At 31.2% G+C, this 21,936-nt stretch overlaps 1 protein-coding gene across 2 annotated transcripts; it reads right to left on the bottom strand.

Annotated features, from left to right (window-relative positions):
• Nucleotides 1-13,592: 13,592 nt before the first annotated feature.
• On the bottom strand, nucleotides 13,593-21,327 carry LOC105324248 (uncharacterized). Of its 2 annotated transcripts, XR_010709942.1 has the most exons (9): nucleotides 21,257-21,327; nucleotides 19,251-19,495; nucleotides 18,989-19,069; nucleotides 17,549-17,692; nucleotides 16,863-17,046; nucleotides 16,438-16,455; nucleotides 15,156-15,193; nucleotides 14,223-14,360; nucleotides 13,594-14,126 (listed from the first exon to the last, which is right to left on the bottom strand). XR_010709942.1 is itself a non-coding variant. In XM_066072867.1 (8 exons), exons 1-7 carry the CDS (start codon nucleotides 21,269-21,271, stop codon nucleotides 15,179-15,181), a joined length of 702 nt encoding a protein of 233 aa, XP_065928939.1. In that variant the 5' UTR covers nucleotides 21,272-21,327; the 3' UTR covers nucleotides 13,593-14,360; nucleotides 15,156-15,178. The 2 variants fall into 2 exon arrangements, 1 of the variants encoding a protein (XP_065928939.1); XM_066072867.1 differs by having other exon boundaries at nucleotides 13,593-14,360.
• Nucleotides 21,328-21,936: the final 609 nt, after the last annotated feature.

Raw genomic sequence — 21,936 nt, 5'->3', positions numbered from 1 at the left:
TTCTGAAAAGTAAAAGGATTCAGTGGAAATATTTTACAGCATAAAATGCTTAATCAGTCCAATAAACGAGAGGCCCATGGGCCATATTGCTCACCTTGCATCGTTCTGTTTCAAAATGTTTAAAAACAAGACAGCTTACAAGTATTCCAAGATTCGAAAATAAACTATACGACATATAAAAGCAGCCTATTTTTTAGACATCATGTCTAAGACATCTTAAGATTTAAAATGCATCAACGTATTAAAGTAAACAGCATTTTAGAATTAGCTATCCATAATTATAAAAAGCTGAAGACGGTCACTGTGGTGCCCTTAATATAAAGATAGGAAGACATGAGGATGCTAATAAAGAATCTACACTAATTGAGAGTGCTTGCATGATAATTTCACAAATTGAAAAATTGTATTCTCGAGAAGAAGATAATCTAAACATAAAAATATTCGCATTATTCGGGCGCCTGTAAAGTGCGAAACGAAATCGATCGAAACGAAACCAATCGAAACGAAACGAGACCAATCGAAACGAAACGAAACGAAACCAGAAATCGAAACAAAACGAAACCGAATTTAAACAAAATAATATCAATTTTGCCTACATAAAAGTGAAAATAAATTCATTGAAATAAATTTTTAAACCATAAAAGTTAACTACCTGTATGTATCAGATTGCTGCTGTTAATTTGTAAGCCGATTATCCGAAATTTGCAAAAATTATATAATTATGTAGATAAGTGATGTACATTCCTATACCTTTTAATGTTTCTAATTTGTTTCATTAAATGATATTCAGACGTTTAGAGAGAGAGAGAGAGAGAGAGAGAGAGAGATGCCTTAAAACCCCACCGTTACCGATCTCAGGGTATTGAGATACTTACCTGATAGTACAATTGAATACAAGTTGCATCATGACAGTGATGAATTTTTGGAGTTTCCAAGACGGGATCAGCTTCGTTCCCCTGTAGATGATGATGATGTTGGAAGTTTATATCAGCAACGGATTAAAATCAAAGCAGTCAAATATGCTCATCTTCAAGAGTTGAAAAGGGTTATTACTGGCGATTATCACCCTTTTTATGACAGTTTGCAAAACACATGATTATACCATATTTACCTGAACCTTGTGAATTTAACTGTTTTTACTTTTGATAATTAAGTGTTTATTTATTTTTCCCTGCAATGAAAAAAATGAAATTGCTGAGCTTTCAAATTTTCTTTTTATTCTTCAAAATGTCATCTAAAAAAGTTGTGTACACATTTGTTAACTTGTGCGTAGATGATAAACCATTTATTTTGCTTTTTTTGTTCAGTAATATGATTAATGAAATAAACAACATTAATTTGACTCTGACCACCTTTATTCGAATCTTTCATTATTTGTGATATTATGCGATGTATTTAGATTTACAATTTCAAAAAAGTGAAGTAAAGTTTTTATGAAAACCGTTTATTGTTCAATATATCTCACCTTGCTATTCTTTGCTTCAAAATGCTTTAATATTAGCCATCCATAGGCTAATTATAATCGTGGAAGCGTTTTTATTCTTAAGGGGCAAAATTACATGGGTAGCTAAAATCTACTTGGTTCGTGAGGAGGCAATTTGGTTGGTAGCAAGTTCTGAAAAATTTTAATGAATAGCAAACAAATGCTTGAACATGTAAATACGTTCGTGGGGATGTAAAAGGGTTACCCAAAATAGCCACAGATGTTGGCCCGATCCCCCACAAACCAGGATGATTCCACAGTAATTGTACACATCGTCATCAATGTTTGAAGTCTTTGAAACAAAATATGATATTTACATGTTTTTCACATCCCAAAGTCGGTAACCGAGTAATAGCAAAACGCATAACACATTTAGCTATTTATTTGGATAATTCCAAATATGTGTCCAAGAGAGAATCATTTCAAGGGTATTTTTTACGCATTCCAAAAACCAAATCATGGTAAAAAAAAACAAACATAATTACAATGTCTATTCTGTTATTTTTAAATTGTAATCATTACATGTTAGGTTCTCCTATTTCATTTTATCTAAATATAACTAAAACGTCGTTTGACGGCATCACATGGTAATTGTTTATCGATAATAATCTATATTGAATCTATATTGAATTATTCGTAATTCAAAATAGTCCATTTTATTTTTACATAGACAAAGCTTCGCTACACTAGGACTTCAAAGCTCCTGTCCATCAAAACTATCTTTTCCCACAAAGGTTAAATTTTTGGGAAAGAAATGTTACGTCGTTCAACCCGAAAAGCAGTGTGTAATGTATGCCAAATGTACTGAAAAATCGTAAGTTGATTTTTTTATCAATTGAAATTATTGTAGGGCTGATTTTGTATCTGGTGTAAATTATCACCTTTTTTACTGACAAAACATGCATAAGTATTTTAGAAACAATAATGATGGTTATTATGAAGACGAAATCATAAGTCGTTAGAAAATTACACAAACATAAAACAGATATCATTCTCTGTTTGGTATAGCCTTTTCTTAAAGATTTAAATGAGATTATGATATCACTTTATGAAATAATTTCTTCATGAAACATAAACTATTTTCTAAATTTTAAGACCGTGTGACAATAGCTTGGGAAGAAGAATAGTTGTATCTGAAATGAGCAAATGTCTACAATAACTTCCAGACATTTCACGTTTGGGTCTACTGTGAAAGGTTTGGATTCAGACTGATACAACTTAAACTTCCACAGTGCTGTTCCTGCAACAGGTTTTCTCTCTGTGACGTTTCAACAACTGCTCCTTCGGTACGTTTTAATTTTGAATAAAATGTAGATATTTTAATTTTTATTCTTTTTTTTTTGTAGAAGTTTTTGTTTTTAATTAAAAAGATAAAGATATTGACATTTAATTTGTGTGAATTAATTAAAAAGAATACTGTCGTGATTTTGTTTCTTTAAACGAAAATCTACATGCATTTACAAAGCACAAACCCCTAAACTGTACTGTATCCCTTGTAGTTCAGGTTCCAACTAAAAGCACAAATCCGTCTTAGGTTTGAGAACAATAGTTACGTGTGTTTATATTTGCAATGTGTCATATTTGAGTTATATTGTGCTTATTCTTATGTTTAAATGTGCATTAAAATGAAAAAAACAGAGCAAATCCTTGCTATTAATGAAAACAGTCGAAAATATCGTGCGTTAATCATTTAATCATATCGTGCGTAAATCATATCAGGTTTATCGTTTAGTGTTAACAGGTTTTTTTTTTAGTTTATTTTATCGTGTTAATGGTTTCGTACTTTTTCTTTAGCAATAAAATTGATTTCAAAGTTTATTAAAGTCCTTTAGTGTGCCGTTTACGAAAATATATCGAGCAAGAAATGTAAATCCCATCCAGCATTTTATCATTATTACTTGGAATCATTAACATTCGTTGGGGCCATTTTTCATGGATTTATTAAATTAAAATGGTTCATGAGAACGGACTTTTGTGTGTTATCTTGTACCTACAGAAAAGATATATGACTCTTTAGCCTTCTTTATTAGTTTGCGGAGGATGTTAATTCGTGGATGAGAGGTACCCACCAATTCCACAAAAATTGAGCCACCGCGAAATCTTATGATTCAACAGAACTAATTTCTTAATTTTCAGATCTTTAATCAGTGGATTAGAATTATTGAAAACATATTAAGCTCTAATTTCAAAACCTTGTAAGGATGTCTGTAAATTTGAATTACTGTAAATCACTCTTTAATTTCATTTGAATTTTGAATAATTAAAAAACCGTCAACATCTGGCCTTTTTTCATAAGGACATTACGTTTCGTTTTTAGCTCACCTGAGCCAAAGGCTCAAGTGAGCTTTTCTGATCACAATTTGTCCGCTGTCTGTCGTTGTCGTCGTTGTCGACGTCGTTGTAAACTTTTCTCATTTTCATCTTCTTCTCAAGAACCGCTGAGCAGATTTCAACCAAATTTGGCACAAAGCACCACTAGGTAAAGGGAATTCAAGTTTGTTCAAATGAAGGGCCACACCCTCTTTAAAGGTGAGATAATTGAGAATTATTGAAAATTTGTTGGTATTTTTCAAAAATCTTCTTCTCAAAAACTATAAGGCCTGAAAAGCTTAAACTTGTGTGGAGGCATCCTCAGGTAGTGTAAATTCAAGTTTGTTCAAATCATGGTCCCCGGGGGTAGGGAGGGGCCACAAGAGGGGGATCAAGTTTTACATAGGAATATATAGAGAACATCTTTAAAAATCTTCTTCTCAAAAACTATCAGGCCAGAAAAGCTCAAATTTAAAAAAAAGCATCCTCAGGTAGTGTAGATTCAAGTTTATTCAAATCATGGTCCCCTGGTGTAGGGTGGGGGCCACAATTTGGAGATCAAGTTTTACATAGGAATATATGGAGAAAATCTTAAAAAATCTTCATCTCAGAAACTATTAGGCCAGGAAAGCTCAAATTTGAGTGGAAGCATCCTCAGATAGTGTAGATTAAAGTTCGTACAAATTATGGTCCTCGGGGGTAGGGTGGGGCCACAATTGGAGGATAAAATTTTTACAGGAATATATAGAGGAAATCTATAAAAAAATTCTTTTAAAAACTATTTAGCCAAGAAAGCTCAAATTGGCGTGTGACCATCCTATGATAATGTAGATTCAAGTTTGTTCAAATCATGGTCCCTGGGGGTAGGGCGGGGCCACAATGGGGGATAAATTTTCATTTATAGAGATAATCTTTAAAAATCTTCTTCTCAAAACTATAAGGCCAAATTTGAGTGGAAGCATTCCCAAGTCGTATAGATTGAAGTTTGTTTAAAAAATAGTCCAGGGGTAGGCGAGGCCACAATGGGGGATGAATTTTTACATAGGAATATATAGAGATAATCCTTAAAAATCTTCTTTTTAAAGACTATTTGGCCAGAAAAGCTTAAACTTGTGTAGAGGCATCCTCGGGTAGTGTAAATTCAAGTTTGCAAAATCACAGTACCTTGTGATAGGGCGGGGCCGTGATGGTGGTTTGAATTTTTACATAGGAATATATAGAGAAAATCTTTAAAAATATTCTGGGAAAGTTTTCGGTCCAAAACCCAGTACATAGTGTGAAAGCACAGGTTATGCAGATTTAAGTTTGATGAAACCATGATTCCCTAGAGATAAGTGGGGCCACAAAATGGGGGGGGGGTAATATAGGAATAGAGAAAAATCTTCTTACAGGTACAACATTAAAAAGGGCTTGGTATTTGCCAAAAAAAGAGGTGAATAAAAATTGGCAGATTTTCAATTTTTTCTTTAGCAAGATCTGTACTTAGTTTTTAAGATATTTTGATACTGTAATGCTAATTTGATCAGAATTAAGGCAATTGTTGCTCAGGTGAGCGATGTGGCCCCTGGGCCTCTTGTTATTTCTTATGATGACAAGTTTTCCCTTCGAATTCGAACAATTTTAGGAAGACTAATTTTTTCTGAAAAATATAGCTATACAAATTAGATCTAGAATGAATTCCCAAATCATATTTTTTTTCTTTCAGACTCCAACTACAGACACACCGGTAATTGATACAATCAAATCATCTACTAGAAAAAAGTCTGCAATGTGATATGAGAAAGCAACTTTATTTGCAAAAGTGTCAAAGTAGTGTTTAGATGATATTTTTCGAGTTCTAACTTGCAAGAGACAATGTGCATTATTTGATAAGTATCATGACTATGAAAAGAACAAATTAAGATAGTTCTGTTACTTTTGAATTATCATATTGATCACCTTAATGATTTTTTTTCAGACCACATCGCCCACATTCCCAACGGTAACATATATTTCATACGCTTTTTGTTTTGTTTTTTTAACGGGCATGGTTAGGATATTGGCGGGACAAAATCGATTTTTTTCTTCATTTTTATCTGCTAACTGTTAGTCATACAAAAATTTAATTCGACACTTGTCATAATTACTAAAAACTTAAACTTTTATTTGTGAACGTTTCAAAGTAGTGTTTAGATGATATTTTTCGAGTTCTAACTTGCAAGAGACAATGTGCATTATTTGATAAGTATCATGATTATAAAAAGAACAAATTAAGATAGTTTTGTTACTTTTGTATTATCATATTAATCACCTTAATGATTTCTTTCAGACCCGCCGTTCATTTGGCTAACGGTAACACATATCTCATACGCTTTTTGTTTTTGTTTTTTAACGGGCGTGGTTAGGATTTTGGCGGGACAAAATCGATTTTTTTCTTCATTTTTATCTACTAACTGTTAGTCATACAAAAATTTAATTCGTCACTTGTCTTGATTACTAAAAACTTAGCAAGATATTAAGCTCTAATTTCAAACCCTTGTATGGATGTCTGTAAATTTGAATCACGGTAAATCACTGTTTAATTTCAATTAAATTTTGCAGATTCCTCAATCCAAGAAGAAATAACTTCAATTGTAGGTATTTCACTAGGATTACTTATTTTCACGAATAACCAGATCATAATTCTCAACCTTATTGTTTTGATAAAAAGAACGTTATGATAACATAAATGCATAATTTGCATATTTAAAGGTGGTTTTCTGGTTTTTTGTTTTGTTTTTGGTTTTTTATTATTTTTCTTTTGTTAATTTGAATTTTAATCAAGTTGTTATCGATTAAGCCAGTACGGCTTTATTAATCCATTTCTTAATCTCTTAACTGATTAATGTAATTCTGCTGAAGCAACATATTTCACTACTATTACTGATTTATTTTTTAAATAAAACAACAAGTTGTCAGTGGTGTTTGCATCTGTCTAAAAATCGTAATTGACATTTTATAGGTCCACTGTGCAAATATTATGCTATGTTCACACCATCGTGGAATCTGTTACGAACACCGCGATTAACAAACTGTGGCTACATGTAATCCTGGGACTTTAAAATAATTCAGTGTACGGGTACACGATAATGCGAGTTGCGAGTCTATATGCGATTTGCTAACTTCAAAATAAGGTCGCGATAGACCTTTTCATGTGACATGTCATAATTTCGTTGCCCGTTTAGATACGATGGTATACGTTGTGATAAGATTATTCTGATAAAATAACTGGTTAGATCTTTATCTTATCAGAACATCACGATACAACCACCTAACCCTTTTCAAATGTTAACTTGAACCAATTGTGATATTCACTTCCTTTAATTTCAGGAAGTGACAGTGGTCACCAAAAATCCTGTAATTTTATGCTGTCAAAATAAAAGTTGTGTCCATTATATATTTCTTGTTTATCTTTAGAATGACATATCAAAAACTGGAAAAAAAAACTTCTTACATCACTCTATATTTGTAAGGTAACTAAAAAATGAATCAAACTATCACTAAACTCACTGGATGAAAAATCTGGTTTCAGCACTGCGGAAACTTAAGGTTACTTAAGTTCCGAACAGGTTTCAGTTTGGAAACTTCGAGTTTCATTCAGTTTCCGCAGTGCTGAAACTTCGGCTGTTCACGAATCCAAATGGTTTCAGTAACGGAAACTTACTGAAACTTGAAGTTTCTGCATAGTTTTAACCTCAATAAATTGTTTGGATACATATTTTTTACAAAGTGTTTCCGCAACTGAAACTTACTGAAACTTTATTTATTTATTATTTTTATTTTTTTTTGCTTCCACAAAAACTCAACAAGGTTTCCAATATATGTAAAAACAACAAAATTTCAAACAGTTCCAAATTTGTTTTGTTAACAAAACTGTATTTTTTGTTTTGTTAACAAAAAATACAGCTAAGAAACAATACTGGAGAAACATTCATATCGCAAGTCCCTTATCATGAATTTTATTTTCAAAATGATAAAATTCCACAACAACAACAAAATCCTTTAAAAACTTGTACACTTGTACTAATGCTTGTTTTCTTCTCGATCAAATGCATATAAAACCTCCCTTGAAAAATGCTTTGAAAAAAGATCTTACTTTATAAAAAATATGAATGCAATTTACAAAATTACTACATGAACATGAATTAACAAAAAAAAACTTCACTGTTACATGAAAATAATACACCATAAAATATTTTTGAAAATGCTAAAGTATCCATCTTTTGTGAAAAATATACACTACAAGATCGTATTTGAATATAGAAATATGACCCAAATATGATTTGAATATGTTTGACCATAAATTCCACAATGAGGTCAAAGTGACCTAATTTAAAGTTGGAACAAACCTTTTCTTTGTTACTTCTATAATCCAATGTCTTACATTAAAACAGGATTTGACAGCATCTTATTAGATATTCCAGAAATTCCAAAGTGAATTTCACTTTTCCCCCAATGATATACCAACAGATCAGATTTGATTGTCATAAGTCTATTTAGTATTTAAGTGATGACCCAGAGGGAGAAATGAAAAGCTTGCGGGTGGATGGAAAGCTAACCAACGGAGCAGTCTGTCAAATCTTGTGCAAAAATATGATTTACACATTTAAATAAGGAATAAGGAGTCATTCTTTGAGTATTATGAAGTGATAATTTTGGTCGGGGCGTGATCAAATCCAATAAAGCCTGAAGGTCTTTATGATAGATTTGATTACGCCCCGACCGAAATTATCACCTCATTATATTCAAAGAATAATTCCTTATTACTTATATCTATATAATTTTAAGCCATCGTACGAATAAATATTTAAATATAAATAAGAAAACCCCGCTGGCGCATCAATTTGGCGTCATTTATAATATGGGTTATATAGTGCAAAATCGATACGTAGTGTTTTCACAGGCAAAGACACTGGAAAATGTAAATATATAATTATACAACACACTTCATTCCTGGTGAATATTGTTCTATACACACACTATGTAACCTTCAAACAATTCACTAGTTTACCTAGATTGATATTTTCAAATCGAAGTAAAATATGCATTGTTTTTAAATGTCAAGTGTTCCTACATGTACTGAATGTATAAAATACAGACTGTCACACAGATCATCATGATCATTCACTTTACAGTTCTCATTAATACCATTTTTTTACTTATGTTATAAAAGCTAATTCCAATATAAGTTACGTAACACAGATAAAAAATGAACACATGGAAATGCTATTGTAAAGAACTTTCCAGAAATGGGAATGCTTTACAGCTATGAAATCTTTGTTCTGCAGAGGTTTAATCAGGTCGCAGAGATGTGCTCATAAGGATGGAAAAGGAATGTCGGACAGTTCTTGGCCTTTGTTGATGTAACCTTAGTTCTAGTTTATGGAAATAGGCCTTGTGGTAGGATTTTTTTTAGCATTCGCCGGGCTTGTGAAGCACTCACATAAGATAACATCATTGTAGCAGACTTGGTAGTTCTAGACAGTGGTACTGGGAAAACATTTAAATTCGTGGGGGGTCAATTTTCGTGGATTGTTGGTTTTTTTACTTATTCGGGGGGGGGGGGGGGGGGTCGTGCTTGCGTCAGTTTTCACTTTAGTAAAATAGAATACTATTTCTAAAAAAATGTCGTTGAGGCTGTACATTCGTGGGAAATGGCTACCCATGAATACCCCGAAAATTGAGTCACCACAAATTCTAACGATTACACAGTAGCATTAACATTCTTCTCCTTATGATGAACTGTTTCCTTTCAGTGGGCTGTACTTTATGTCTGTTCTTTTTATCTTAAACGAGTATAATAAAATTCCATTTAAATTATTAAACAACAAACATTCAGTCTAACATATTATAAAAACATAAAATTTCATTCTGAATATAGAAGAAGCTACTTTACAGTTGCCAGTTGCTGGTTTAGTTATCTCATACAATGACTACATGAGTATCTGGTCATAAATGTTTTATCTTATGTTTGAAACTACTAGTATGTTCTTTTCATTTTGATTCAATATTATTGTTTGAACAATGGAAGAACTAACCTACAATAAGTGTGCTTCAACCCCCCCCCCTTCCAAACCTCCTTTCCCAGAACTTCAACCTGGATTTCCCCCAAATTACTACAGTAATGTTATAAAAACACATGTATAAGTTAAGGGTGAAAATAATTAATTTCATAACAATACCTTGCGTTCACATCGTCCAGCTGGTCAAAACATTCACCAAGAAAGGATGCAACTAATCACCGGAAACATTGACTTTGTACATGTATGCTGTCAATGCTGAAAAAAGAAAAACGTGAAAGGTTTTATTTTCCGGGTTTAATAATCAAAAATATATTTTAGATACTTACGTTACATTTTGAGTTTGTATATTGTGTAATGTGTGGGAAAATTAAGATTCATTGTTCATCTTGTTAAACAACCAAGCATCCAAATGTTTATACGTCCCTGGATATTCTTACAAACTCATATCCATATAAACTTGTTTAATGATTTGGCCAAAACGTATATTTTAGAGATATGGGAATTATATGCCGAACGTAGTTTGAAAAATGACGCCATTTTGATGGCGCGAAATGTTGTTTGCAAATGAGAATTAACTAATTCAAGAGCTTTGAAAATGTTGTCGAGAGTATCTACATCGTGAATTAAGTCACCTTGATATCAGTTCTTCGTTCCTGTATTATCTTCTTGTTGTAGAGGCTATACATGTTTCTCAATTCTCCATTTTACAACAGCTCCTTCTTGTCTATTTAAACATTCGCTCAGAATTATAAAGTGCGCCAAGACTGACAAATCAGAACTCGCTAAATCAGGTAGAAGTGCATCATGGGATAGTTTAAAATAAATATTGTTTATTCTACATTTTCATTTTTAGTGAGTATAATACTTTTAACATATATTTATTTAAAATATGAACTGTTGGGGTCAGTTTTTTCTGGTATATACATCTTCGCTAGCCAAGGGTTTTCGGTCCCCATAAACCCTTGGCGGATTTCATTACGAAAACTCGGTGATGTGGTGGCGATATCTAGAGAGCAACTTGAGTTATGCCCCTTGCATATACACATTTTAATAGAAATAAAGAACGGGTTATATACACATCATAGCATTAATACAACTTGAAAACATGTTGACTACCGAATATCGGAACATAATAAACAATGCTATTAGATACGAATTAAGTTATAGCCTAGGGAAAGCACGGGGTGTTTTATTCATAGTGTTTTGTAAGGACCTGTATCGGGAGTGAAAAAGTCGCCGATTTATATGAAAGCGCCCATGCCCTAAAACCAGGGATCGTTGTCGTGAATATTGCAGACAAAAGAAATTAAATAAAACACAGCTCATTTAACCTTTAAAAGCAATACCCATAGGCAGGAACATATATACTAACAGGATAGACAACTTCTACATTCGCCATGTTTACTTCCCATGCTATCACGCGAGCCTTGACAATTAAGTTTGTAGAACTATGTTCAATCCCAGTAAAATATGTAAGTTTTTAAAGCGATCTGGTTAGACCATCGTTGGGGAGGCACTGTACTCGAGAACTTGTGTCTCAACTTGTTAAAAGCACCGAATGTTTTACCAAAGATCACACGTGTTTTCTTAATATAAAGTTTATATTTACAAGCACTGCGATTGGATCAGCTACTCGCAGCTGCAGCCAATCATAAAACGGAGCTTGTCAGCGAGTTTTCGTAATGAAATCTGCAAAGGGTTTATGGGGAGCAATGTGGACCGAAAACCCTTGGCTAGCGAAGATGGGTATATACGACTATTTATTAATCATTTTTTTTTTGGTTCCAATTTGAACTCGTGATAAAAAATGACCGACCGTTTGTTTACAAATGTCTACTGGCTTAACATTGTAGTTAAACTAATTATGTTGTGAAATATATTTCAGATTTTGTCTATTATATTTTATATTTTACATATGATTTTGCCAAACTTAATATGGTTGAGCTATATAGTTTACTGACAATGCAATCTTACTTGTCCAATTTTCAACGCGAATCGAAGAACAATCATTGTTTTATTCAAAATATAAAGTTTTGAAAATATCATGTTCAGCACAGAGCAGGTTCTTTTTGAATTCCAAACCGGGGGTCTAGACGGTAGGCTGGTTAACACCCGTACGTTCAATTTAAAACTATAATGAATTGATGACAATTATTTTACAGTTACACTTTGCGATGTGCATCGCTTGGTCATACGATGAACAGTTCGTTAAAGAATACTTATAAATAGGGTAAAAAGCATTAAACATAAGCCTCGAAGTAAGACCTGTGTGACTTTACACAAATTGTGGCCGATATAAACTTTTAAATATCAGGCATGTAGCATCGTTTTTTAAAGTGTGTTTTTTTGTTTTTTGTTTGGGGGTTGGAGGGGGGGGGGGGTCAACGTCATCGGAAAAATTTTGACAAGAAAAAAAAGGGGATTCCCAAAATCACGAAAATCCTAATCCATGATTATTCAATTTTTTATATGTAAATTTACCAAACATTTTTGCTGCGAGAAAAAGTGCCCCCCCCCCCCCCCCCCCCGATGCTATGTCCCTGAATATTTTGTCAGTAACTGAATATGTTGAAAACCATTAGTGAATGGATTTTGACAATTTAATTTGAACTTGACCCCTACCCACCCGCATATGAATTAAATGAGTATTTTAAATACATATAACTTAACTGTAAGAAGTATTCATTTACATGGACAGTAACTGTTTTGTTTTAATAGCTACCTAATTATTTGGTTTATACTTTCTACATTATACGAATACGATTGTTTCATCGAATTAAAAAAAAATGGGATTGAAATCATCTGCACCACATGACTAGTGCTGGATTTTAAACTGATTTTGTAATATAACGTATAACTTCAGTTAATTCATGCTTATTATATCTTATTACAGAAAAATGTACATACATGTTTCATAAACATGTAACATTATTTATGCATGTTTACAGTACAGAAAGTAAATACATGCACAAAGTATAGAAATTAACAATAATTAATTATTTATAAATAAACAATTATCATATTACACTCAAGCCCGAAGTGGTTTTTACTTAATATTATTAAATGAAGACTTATAGCATGGGTTTTTTTCTGGGTACCTGTATTGGGGTGGAATTAAAAAAAAATGAATCGACTCTAAAATTCAGGTTGTACGATTTTTTGGTATGGTTTTTTATAATAAATGTAGCATTTACCACGACTTTACCTTAATTTGTTTGCTGAATTAGTACATCAAAGCTCATTGATTTATTAACTAAAGTGATAAAGGATTTAAGAAGGAATCATACAAAATTGATCTCTATTATGTAGGCTCTAAAGATTAAATGAGTGTAAGTAAAATATGTCATTATATAGTGCTTGAGATATACAACAGTTATTAGAGTCTTCTTTTAAAATAATTAATTATTAATAAATTATTTATTTTAAAATAATTAATTATTAATGAATTATTAATTTTATTAACTGAAATACACACAAATTGAAAAACAAATTTTGTTAAGTTTTGCAGTCATAAATGTAACTATTTAATTTGGATTTGATCACTGGGAGCTATTGTCATAGCACTACTGAAATAAGTTGATGACCTCTTTCCTCTTAGTTGTTTTTTACTTCTGTTAGGCGATGGCCAAATAATGGTTCCTTAGCTACAGATTTTAACACCAAAATTCGTGCATTAACTTTTGTACTGCGTATTCTTTATTGAAAAATAAAGTTTACAGTGATACATACAACATGTATTAAAACCATAGTATCTTTTTTTTCTGAGACCTGAATGAAGAATTTAGGTTTCTCAACCTTGAGCTTTATGCATTATTTCTCGGTTTTCTCCCTTTCCCCCTAAAAGTTAAAAAAGTTTCTTCAAATTTCGTTTGCTAATTGTATACCATTGAACATAACGTATTTTAATTCTAAATTTCGTTAGTCTATTCATATTGTATAACATTATCCTTATATTATTTTATATTTACTCTATAATAATAGATACATAATAGAACACTCATGATTGCTAAATAAATGACTTAAAAGAAAACAAAATAATCTTGTTCTGGTTGTAACGTGGCATTTTATTGGTTAGAAAATTAAGTTAAATTTGTATGACTTGGTTTGCACGGTAGAAGACACGCCACAACGCATCAACATCAATAACGGACTAATATCCTTGACCTTACATTTGAATTTTGAACAGATTAATTCTTTTTTAAAGTAAAACGTTCTTATTTTTTACAGTAAATTACAGAAAATTAAATTATAAGAAATGAACTCAATATCTACCCAAGTTATACTCGTATAACCTGGGTTGGAGCAAATTTACGCTTTTTTATAATCCACTCCGCGGATTATGAAGCCTAAACTGTCCCAACCCAGGTTATACATTGTACTCGTATAACTTAGGTAGTTCATTTTTTAAATGGAAACAAATTTTATTTCATAGAATGAAACAATACTATTTTTAACGACGTCGAAGCAAAGATCAGCTGAATATAAGTTGATAAATCCAGATTTGTCTGTTATGGTAATCACACTTTCTGAAAATAAAATTAGCGAATATGAAGATATAGAAAAATATTATAATACAGTATTTGAATAAGGCTTACGTTCATTATTAACTTGAATATTTTGTTACTTTTAATAATTTTTTATCAAAGAAATCATTTATGAAAATTGAACGATGTTGATTTGATGACCATCTCGCTTCCTCTCACTGAAAAAGTTTTATTATTCTTGAGGAGCACGTGACAGCACGACGATTCGTAATTTTTGTCGTTCAATTAAAGAAGAAAGAACTGTTTATTTCAATGTATGACATAATATTATATAGTTGTGTCAATCTCATGAAAATATACATATACGATCTTGAACGCGTGTGTATATAAAGTAACAAGACTAGTTATACACTTATCTTGTTTTCATATTGACTTCAACAATGAAATTATTATCTAATTTGGGATACATTTATTACATGATAAAGTTACAATAAGTGTTTTTTCGTGGGCGACTGCTCATACAATGTTTTCGATTTAAAAAAAAAACAATAAATGTGTTTCTTCTGCTCAGTTTTAAGAACATTACAGGACAATGCACTGTTTATGACGGAAAAATTACCTTTGTGAAAGTCTTATCAGATAACTTTTTGGGGGGGGGGGGGGTGGGGCGAAATTGAAAGTTTTAAGTTTTAAAATCTACGTAAGCTTATGAATGAGATGTACAAAAATATAATTATTGTGTGTGTGTGTGTGTGTGTGTGTGTGTGTGTGTGTGTTAAATACAGATCAGAAACATGATGTGATTAGTCATATAAATAAATGATTATAGTAAAATACCATTGAAGTCGAAATCATTCCTTCTAATTTTGAGGAATCTACAAAATGTAAATGAAATTAAAATGAGTGATTTATCGTAAATCAATTAACATACGAAGTTTTCATATATTCTAACTAAACAAAAGATTTGTAACTAAAATAATAATAATAATAATGATAATAGATGTATTAATGATAGTAATAAATGGAATTAGAAAGTTAATAAAACGAAGAACAAATAACAATTTTCATGAAAAATGATCTTACATTTTAAAAACCCATAGTAAATGACTTTCTTGACGTCTGATATCGCAAAACCATGCATTGGCAACATTTCCCCTAAATATTGTCGAATGTCAAACTCCTTTTGAAGCACTAGTATTAGTCAGAGCATTATGGTTTGTGCAATTTACTTAATCTGAGGACTGTTGCATATTAATCTCATAAGTCATGGCCTTTTAGCTATTGAGAGAGTTTTTTTTAACATTTTTGAACATGAATTTATATGTTGAACTTTGAACCCCGCTTGTGTCCTCAGTATTGGTCCGGGGGTCATTTAGGGTTTAAACGAATTAGAATATATGCTGTCTGGGGGTGTTGCACAGTAAATTCACAAATTGTAGCCCTGTAGTTATTGAGAATACGATTTTTAAACATGTTTAAAATGTAGGTTTATGTTGATTTTTAAGCCCCTCTTGGTGTAAGAAATAAAGATACTGAAAAGTGGTATGGAAGCTTGTTGTCAAGTTGTAAAGAATGATTGAACTGTTAAGACTAATTATCCAGTTAATTATTGTCATTCAATATGTTGTTTCATTGTTGAGCATTAAATCGGAACTCTAGATGTGATCGGAAACTTTATAAGAATCAATTACTTTGTACATTTTGAATTTAAAGTTAGAAAATTTGGCATTTTTGTTAAAAACAAATATTGGTACATCTTTCAGTACTCTCAATCCTCTGATTCATCACAGGTAGCTCCTTGACTAAACACACGGTTGCGTGATAGTTTTGGTTAGATGACAGTTTGCATTTATTGTATACGCTAACCACTTAAAATGCATATTAAAACATGTACCTTGCTTGAACTTAAATATGAAAATGTGCATATTGACTAAGCGTTTACACATTCTTATCTAACAAAGAGTTTGTGCCTCCTTATCTTTGAATGATATTCAAGTATTTGACCAACAGTTACTTTTGTACATGTAGATTTATGTTAATAGTAAATTTTGTAAGCACAAATCTTGACCATGCTTGTTAGTTTTTATAACAGACTTGAAGTTTAACTTATATAGTTTACCGTTGGACCCGTTGTTCCCTGAAAAAAAAATAAAGTAATCAAACTAGTTACGTGTTCATTTTGAAACAATAGTATTTAGAAAGGAGTTTATGTTAAAATTAAGATTTGAAATGAATACAACTAAACATTTGAATCGTTAGCAAAAAAAAAAATAATAAAGTGATAAAAAAGCAGAAAAAACAAACTCTTTATCACATCATTCCGAACACTTATTGCTAGTTTTTATTACATTAATTACCAGATATAAGCATATATACAATTAAAGACATTTTTTCTCAATATAATGCATAGTGATATATTTGTCAGCTAAAACAAACATGCTAAAATAACACAAATACAAAAGCAAATGTTATGATCATTTTGAAAAAAGGCATGTGTTTTTAAAAAAGATAGATGCCTTAATTTTACTTTTAAACAAAAATTACCGGAGGCGTAGTTGGTGAAACAACACAGAGAGAAAATTTGTTGCAGGAACAGCACTGTGGAAGATTAAGTTGTATCAGTCTGAATCCAAACCTTTCACAATAAACCCAAACGTGAAATGTCCGGAAGTTGTCTTGTAGACATTTGCTTCTTTCAGATCCAGTTCCAAAGCCATTGTGACACGGTCTTAAAATTTAGAAAATAATTCTTGTTTTCATGAAAAATTGATTTCATAAAGTAATCTCATGTAAATTTCGAAAAAGGATAACCTCAAGATACAAAATGATATTTTTTGAAACAAAATAACTTTACATACTAGTATGCTTTGTGTACTTTTCGACGACTTTTGATTTTGGAATTCACAATAACAATCATTATTGTTTATAAAAATACTGACGCAAACCTTCTAACTTAATAATGATGAATTTATTTACACCAGATACAAAATCAGTGATATCACAATCTCATGTAAATCTCTAAGAAAAGGCTAACCTACCAAACTACAGAATGATATCTGTTATATGTTTTTTGTAATTTTTTGACGACTTATGATTTCGTCTTCATAATAACCATCATAATTGTTTCTAAAAACATTTATGCGTGTTTTGTTATTTAATAAAGATGAATAGTTACACCAGATAAAAAATCAGTACCACATTAATTTCAATTGATAAAAAAATCTACTTACGATTTTTCAGAACATTTGGCATATGTTACACACTGCTTTTCGGGTTGAACGACGTAACATCTCTTTCCCAAAAATTTAACCTTTGTGGGAAAAGATAGTTCTGATGGACATGAGCTTTGAAGTCCTAGTGTAGCGAAGCTTTGTCTACGTAAAAATAAAATGGACTATTTTAAGTTTGAGAATAATTCAATATAGATTATTATCGATATACGATTACCATGCTGATGCCGTGCCGTCAAACAAAGATGTAAATATGGTTTTGTATAAATCAATTTGGAGGACCTGACATGTAATTAAAAAAAAAATAATAATATTAAAAAATTACAGAGTAGATAATTTGATTTTCTTTTATACTGTGATATGGTCCTTGGAATGTGTAAAAAAAAAAAAAAAAACATTTTCGTCGAAATCATTCTCACTTTTACAATTATTTAAAGAAGAAAACCCAAACAAATTGTTAAATATATAATGTATTTGCTATTACTCGGTTACCGAGCTAGGAACATACTGTCATGTAAGTTTTAAATTTTGTTTCAAAGACTTCAAACATTGTTAACGATGTGTACACATTCAATTACTGTTGCGTCTCCCTTGATTGTGTGGGATAATCCGACGAATTTACATCCCCACGAACTTATTTACATGTTCAAGCATTTGTTTGCTATATTCAAAATTTTCAGAAATTGCTACAAACAAAACAAAATTGGGTCCTCATGAACCCCGTAAACTTTCGCTACCCACGAAAAGGAAAGATTCCACAATTATAAATAGCATGTGGGTGGATGGCTAACATTTAATCATTGTTAAGTGTTTATTTAAATATTTCAGAACTTGTTACCAACGAAATTCCTCACTAACCAGGTAAATTTTGGCTACCCACGATTATTTGTCACCAAAATCCAACAAATTAAAGTGATTCCACATAAAAATTAGTATATGGATGGCTAAATATCTAACGTACATTACCTAACTTTTTTGAAATTGTAAATACAACGATTACTTTCACAAATAATAAAAGAATCAAAAAAACGTGATTAGAGTCAAATAAATGCTGCTTATTTCATTAATCATATTACTGGAAAAGAATTGCAAAAACATTCTTTTATCATCTAAGCACGAGTCAACAAATGTGTTCACCATCTTTTTTCAGGGACGTTTTAAAGGAAAAAATTTAAAAGCTTAGCCATTTATATCCTACATCCGGTTATTGTTTTTGTTTTTTGCATGTAACAAATTTTGCCAATTTTACTGAATCTGCAATCTTTTTTGTTTGTACGAATTAACCATTTACTTGAATAATTAATTTGAATAACATACAATACCGAACATAATTTCTGCATAAAATATGTATGCGACGAAGAGGATTAAGAACTTGAATATTGCTATCATAACGGATAAACATTATATCCTAATCATACCATAGGAGTCATATGCACTTACCTTTGATCGCATTGACGATACAGTGACTTTATGGCATATTCAACGAACGGATTTTTATGGAGAAGATATCCAATTATAAATCTAAATTTAAAAAAAAAATACATTTTTTTCAATTTTTAACGGATATCATGAAACCGGCATACATGCATCAGAATTACATCGTAAAACATACGACTCAGAAAAAAAATTCGCTACACAATTGTATCCATCTTTTTTTTTTTATGAAATTGCAATCTGAAAAACGAATTTTAATATATTGAACCTGATGCCGATTGATTGGCGTTCATCACTGACGGAAAGGTCCACATTGTCTGGTCCCGAGTCCCAACAATCGTCTTCTTTGTTAAACTCCCCGACAACAGTTTGGAAATCCTTGTTGATTTTTGGGTGTCCCCGTGAACGACGACCCATATTTAGACTCTGTAATTTGCCCTGTTGCAACCCACCTTCCTCCAGAGATTGACAGAGTTGAGAAAACGTCAATACCAATACAGCCAAGCAGACACGCTATATCAAAATTAATGAAGAGGCTGGATAATCGCGGTCAATTTTAAACGATATTGATCTCCTTTTGAAGAAGAGCATTCAAATTTTAACCCATCAATATTTGGATTTTTTTTACTAAATTAGAGTCTATAGCTAGAAGTACATTTCTACTTTTTAAAGGGGCATAGTCACGATTTCGGTCAAATTCTATTTTTCTGTTTTCATTATTTAAAATGCTTTAGGAAAGCATTTCTAATGATCGAATGAAATTTGAGAGTCAGTCTTAAAGTTATAAGCAAGACACATGGCTCACAATTCTTTGTCACTTAAACAAGGCTCGTGCCCTTTTTTTGTTTACATAGGTTCAATATACCAGTAAAAAGTCTTTTTCAACCTGATTTGTCTATCTTCTTATCCATTTAAAGCATAAATAAACAATTTCTTTCGTTTAACACATTCATTTTAAGTCTTAAATTGGAATTTTCACTTCAACATTCAAAATGTAAACAACGGCTTTGTTTACATAGCAAAGAATTGCAAGCTCTGTAACTTGCATATAACTTAACGAATGACACTCAAATTTTGGTTGCCTATGAAAAATGCCTTTCTAAAGCATTGCAAACATTAAAACTGGAAAAATAATTTTTGACCAAAACCGTGACCATGTTCCTTTTAGATTTTTGTAAGTGTTTACGACACATTGAATTATATATATATTTGGATATTTTGTTGATTTTCTGACTTAAAATTACATGTAAAGCACATGAATGATGTTATGAATCTGCTACCCCTTCTCCTACATTTAACTGTTTATCTTGCGAAAATGACCTATTGGTTTTATACAGAACTTTTAGACGATGATGAAAAACCTATCAATTTTATGTAAATATAAATAGTTGAATTTGGTGATGAGACTTTGTCAATAATTGTTAGAGATGTTTTATTTTGATAAGTTTTGTTAAGTAAAGATGCTGGATCTCCTTTAATTGCTGCAATATAGCTTTGTGGATAACAAATGAAGCGAATAAAATGTCTAATTTACCCTAATTTAAGACATATGAATTAAAACTCAGGGTCAAACAATTCTTTTTATGTCATTAGTTTTGCAATCAGTGCTTTCTTTAGTATGAAAATTTACGCTATAATTTACAAGTTCACATATTAACTGTCTTCGACTTTGAATTAGCTGAAATATCCTACTTTTCTTCTTTTAAATATAGGTTACAAAAGAAAACTTACTATTTCATGATGTTGTATTTTCTTTATGAATCAAAACTTAAAATTTGGTCTGAACTGCTATGTAATATTTTCTTCTATAATGCAATATTTGGGGGAAAAAATTCCAATTCTAATATTTGAAAATATACAGTGGAATTATTAAAATTCATAGTTCCAATTTTCTCGCATTGCTTTATTGTTACAGATGCATGGGGACATATTTTCGTATATTCTCTAATAATTATCTGCAAAAGGAAATGTGACTTTATAACCATTATTTATTAGTTTGTAGAGGCTGCTTATTCCTGGATATGAGATGTATGTATCTAGCGCGAATACTACGAAATTTGAGCCACTTCGAAATCTACACAGTACATTTAAGATTGTCTGAATTTAAAAAAAGAAACCATGTTATGTTTCTATAAGATAGAATGCATTTTAATTTGAATAACTGGGGATAACTCAGATTTCGGTAATACATAATTATTAGTTTTTAAGTTACTTCCGACAAACTTTTTCTGAATATGTTAAAACAAGATAAATTTGAAAACATAGTTTACTTACTTGCATTTTGATCATGGATTTTATGCACCTTTTTACAGTAAAAGACAACAAGATAGTTGAACTTACTGTTGTTCACTAATAAAATCATTTTGTTGATAGGTTTAAATATAGTTTATTCAATAGATAATAATCTACAAATACAAAAAGCTAATGGGAAATATAATGGCATGTCCATGCTCTATTAAAAAAAACCGACCATATTCACGATATAATATCTTAGTTATTACTAGGATGTTGATGGGCAAGATGATTACCTACAATTTTAGATATATATTTGTTTGTTTTTATGATGTTATTATAGTAAATCGATCGATAAATTCAATCTACTGCTTAATAACAGTGGACATTTTAATGTATTTTTTCTCTACAGAGATAAAAAGTCGATGATTTGTTCACAGTCAATCAATACTTAAACTATTTGTTTTGTTTATATATCCACTGTGATATGGTAAGGCGTTTGTAAATTAAAATATGTTTAATCGTGTGCACACACCAGGGGCATATTGCAAAAATTGTTTATGACAAGTTATTTACAAATAAACCAACTTTTTGTGGATACACAACATAGCACATCATCACAAAATGGCTGACCGCTGATCGAAACGACATTTCGTTTTATTAAAAGGGTTTTATGGACTGAAACATGTAACTTACTCCATAGGCGAGTGGATAAAGTATCG

The sequence above is a fragment of the Magallana gigas genome, chromosome 10, assembly GCF_963853765.1.
Source record: "Magallana gigas chromosome 10, xbMagGiga1.1, whole genome shotgun sequence".
Classification (NCBI taxonomy): domain Eukaryota; kingdom Metazoa; phylum Mollusca; class Bivalvia; order Ostreida; family Ostreidae; genus Magallana; species Magallana gigas.
Note: the sequence above shows the minus strand (reverse complement) of the source record. Positions and strands in the feature narration are given on the sequence as shown.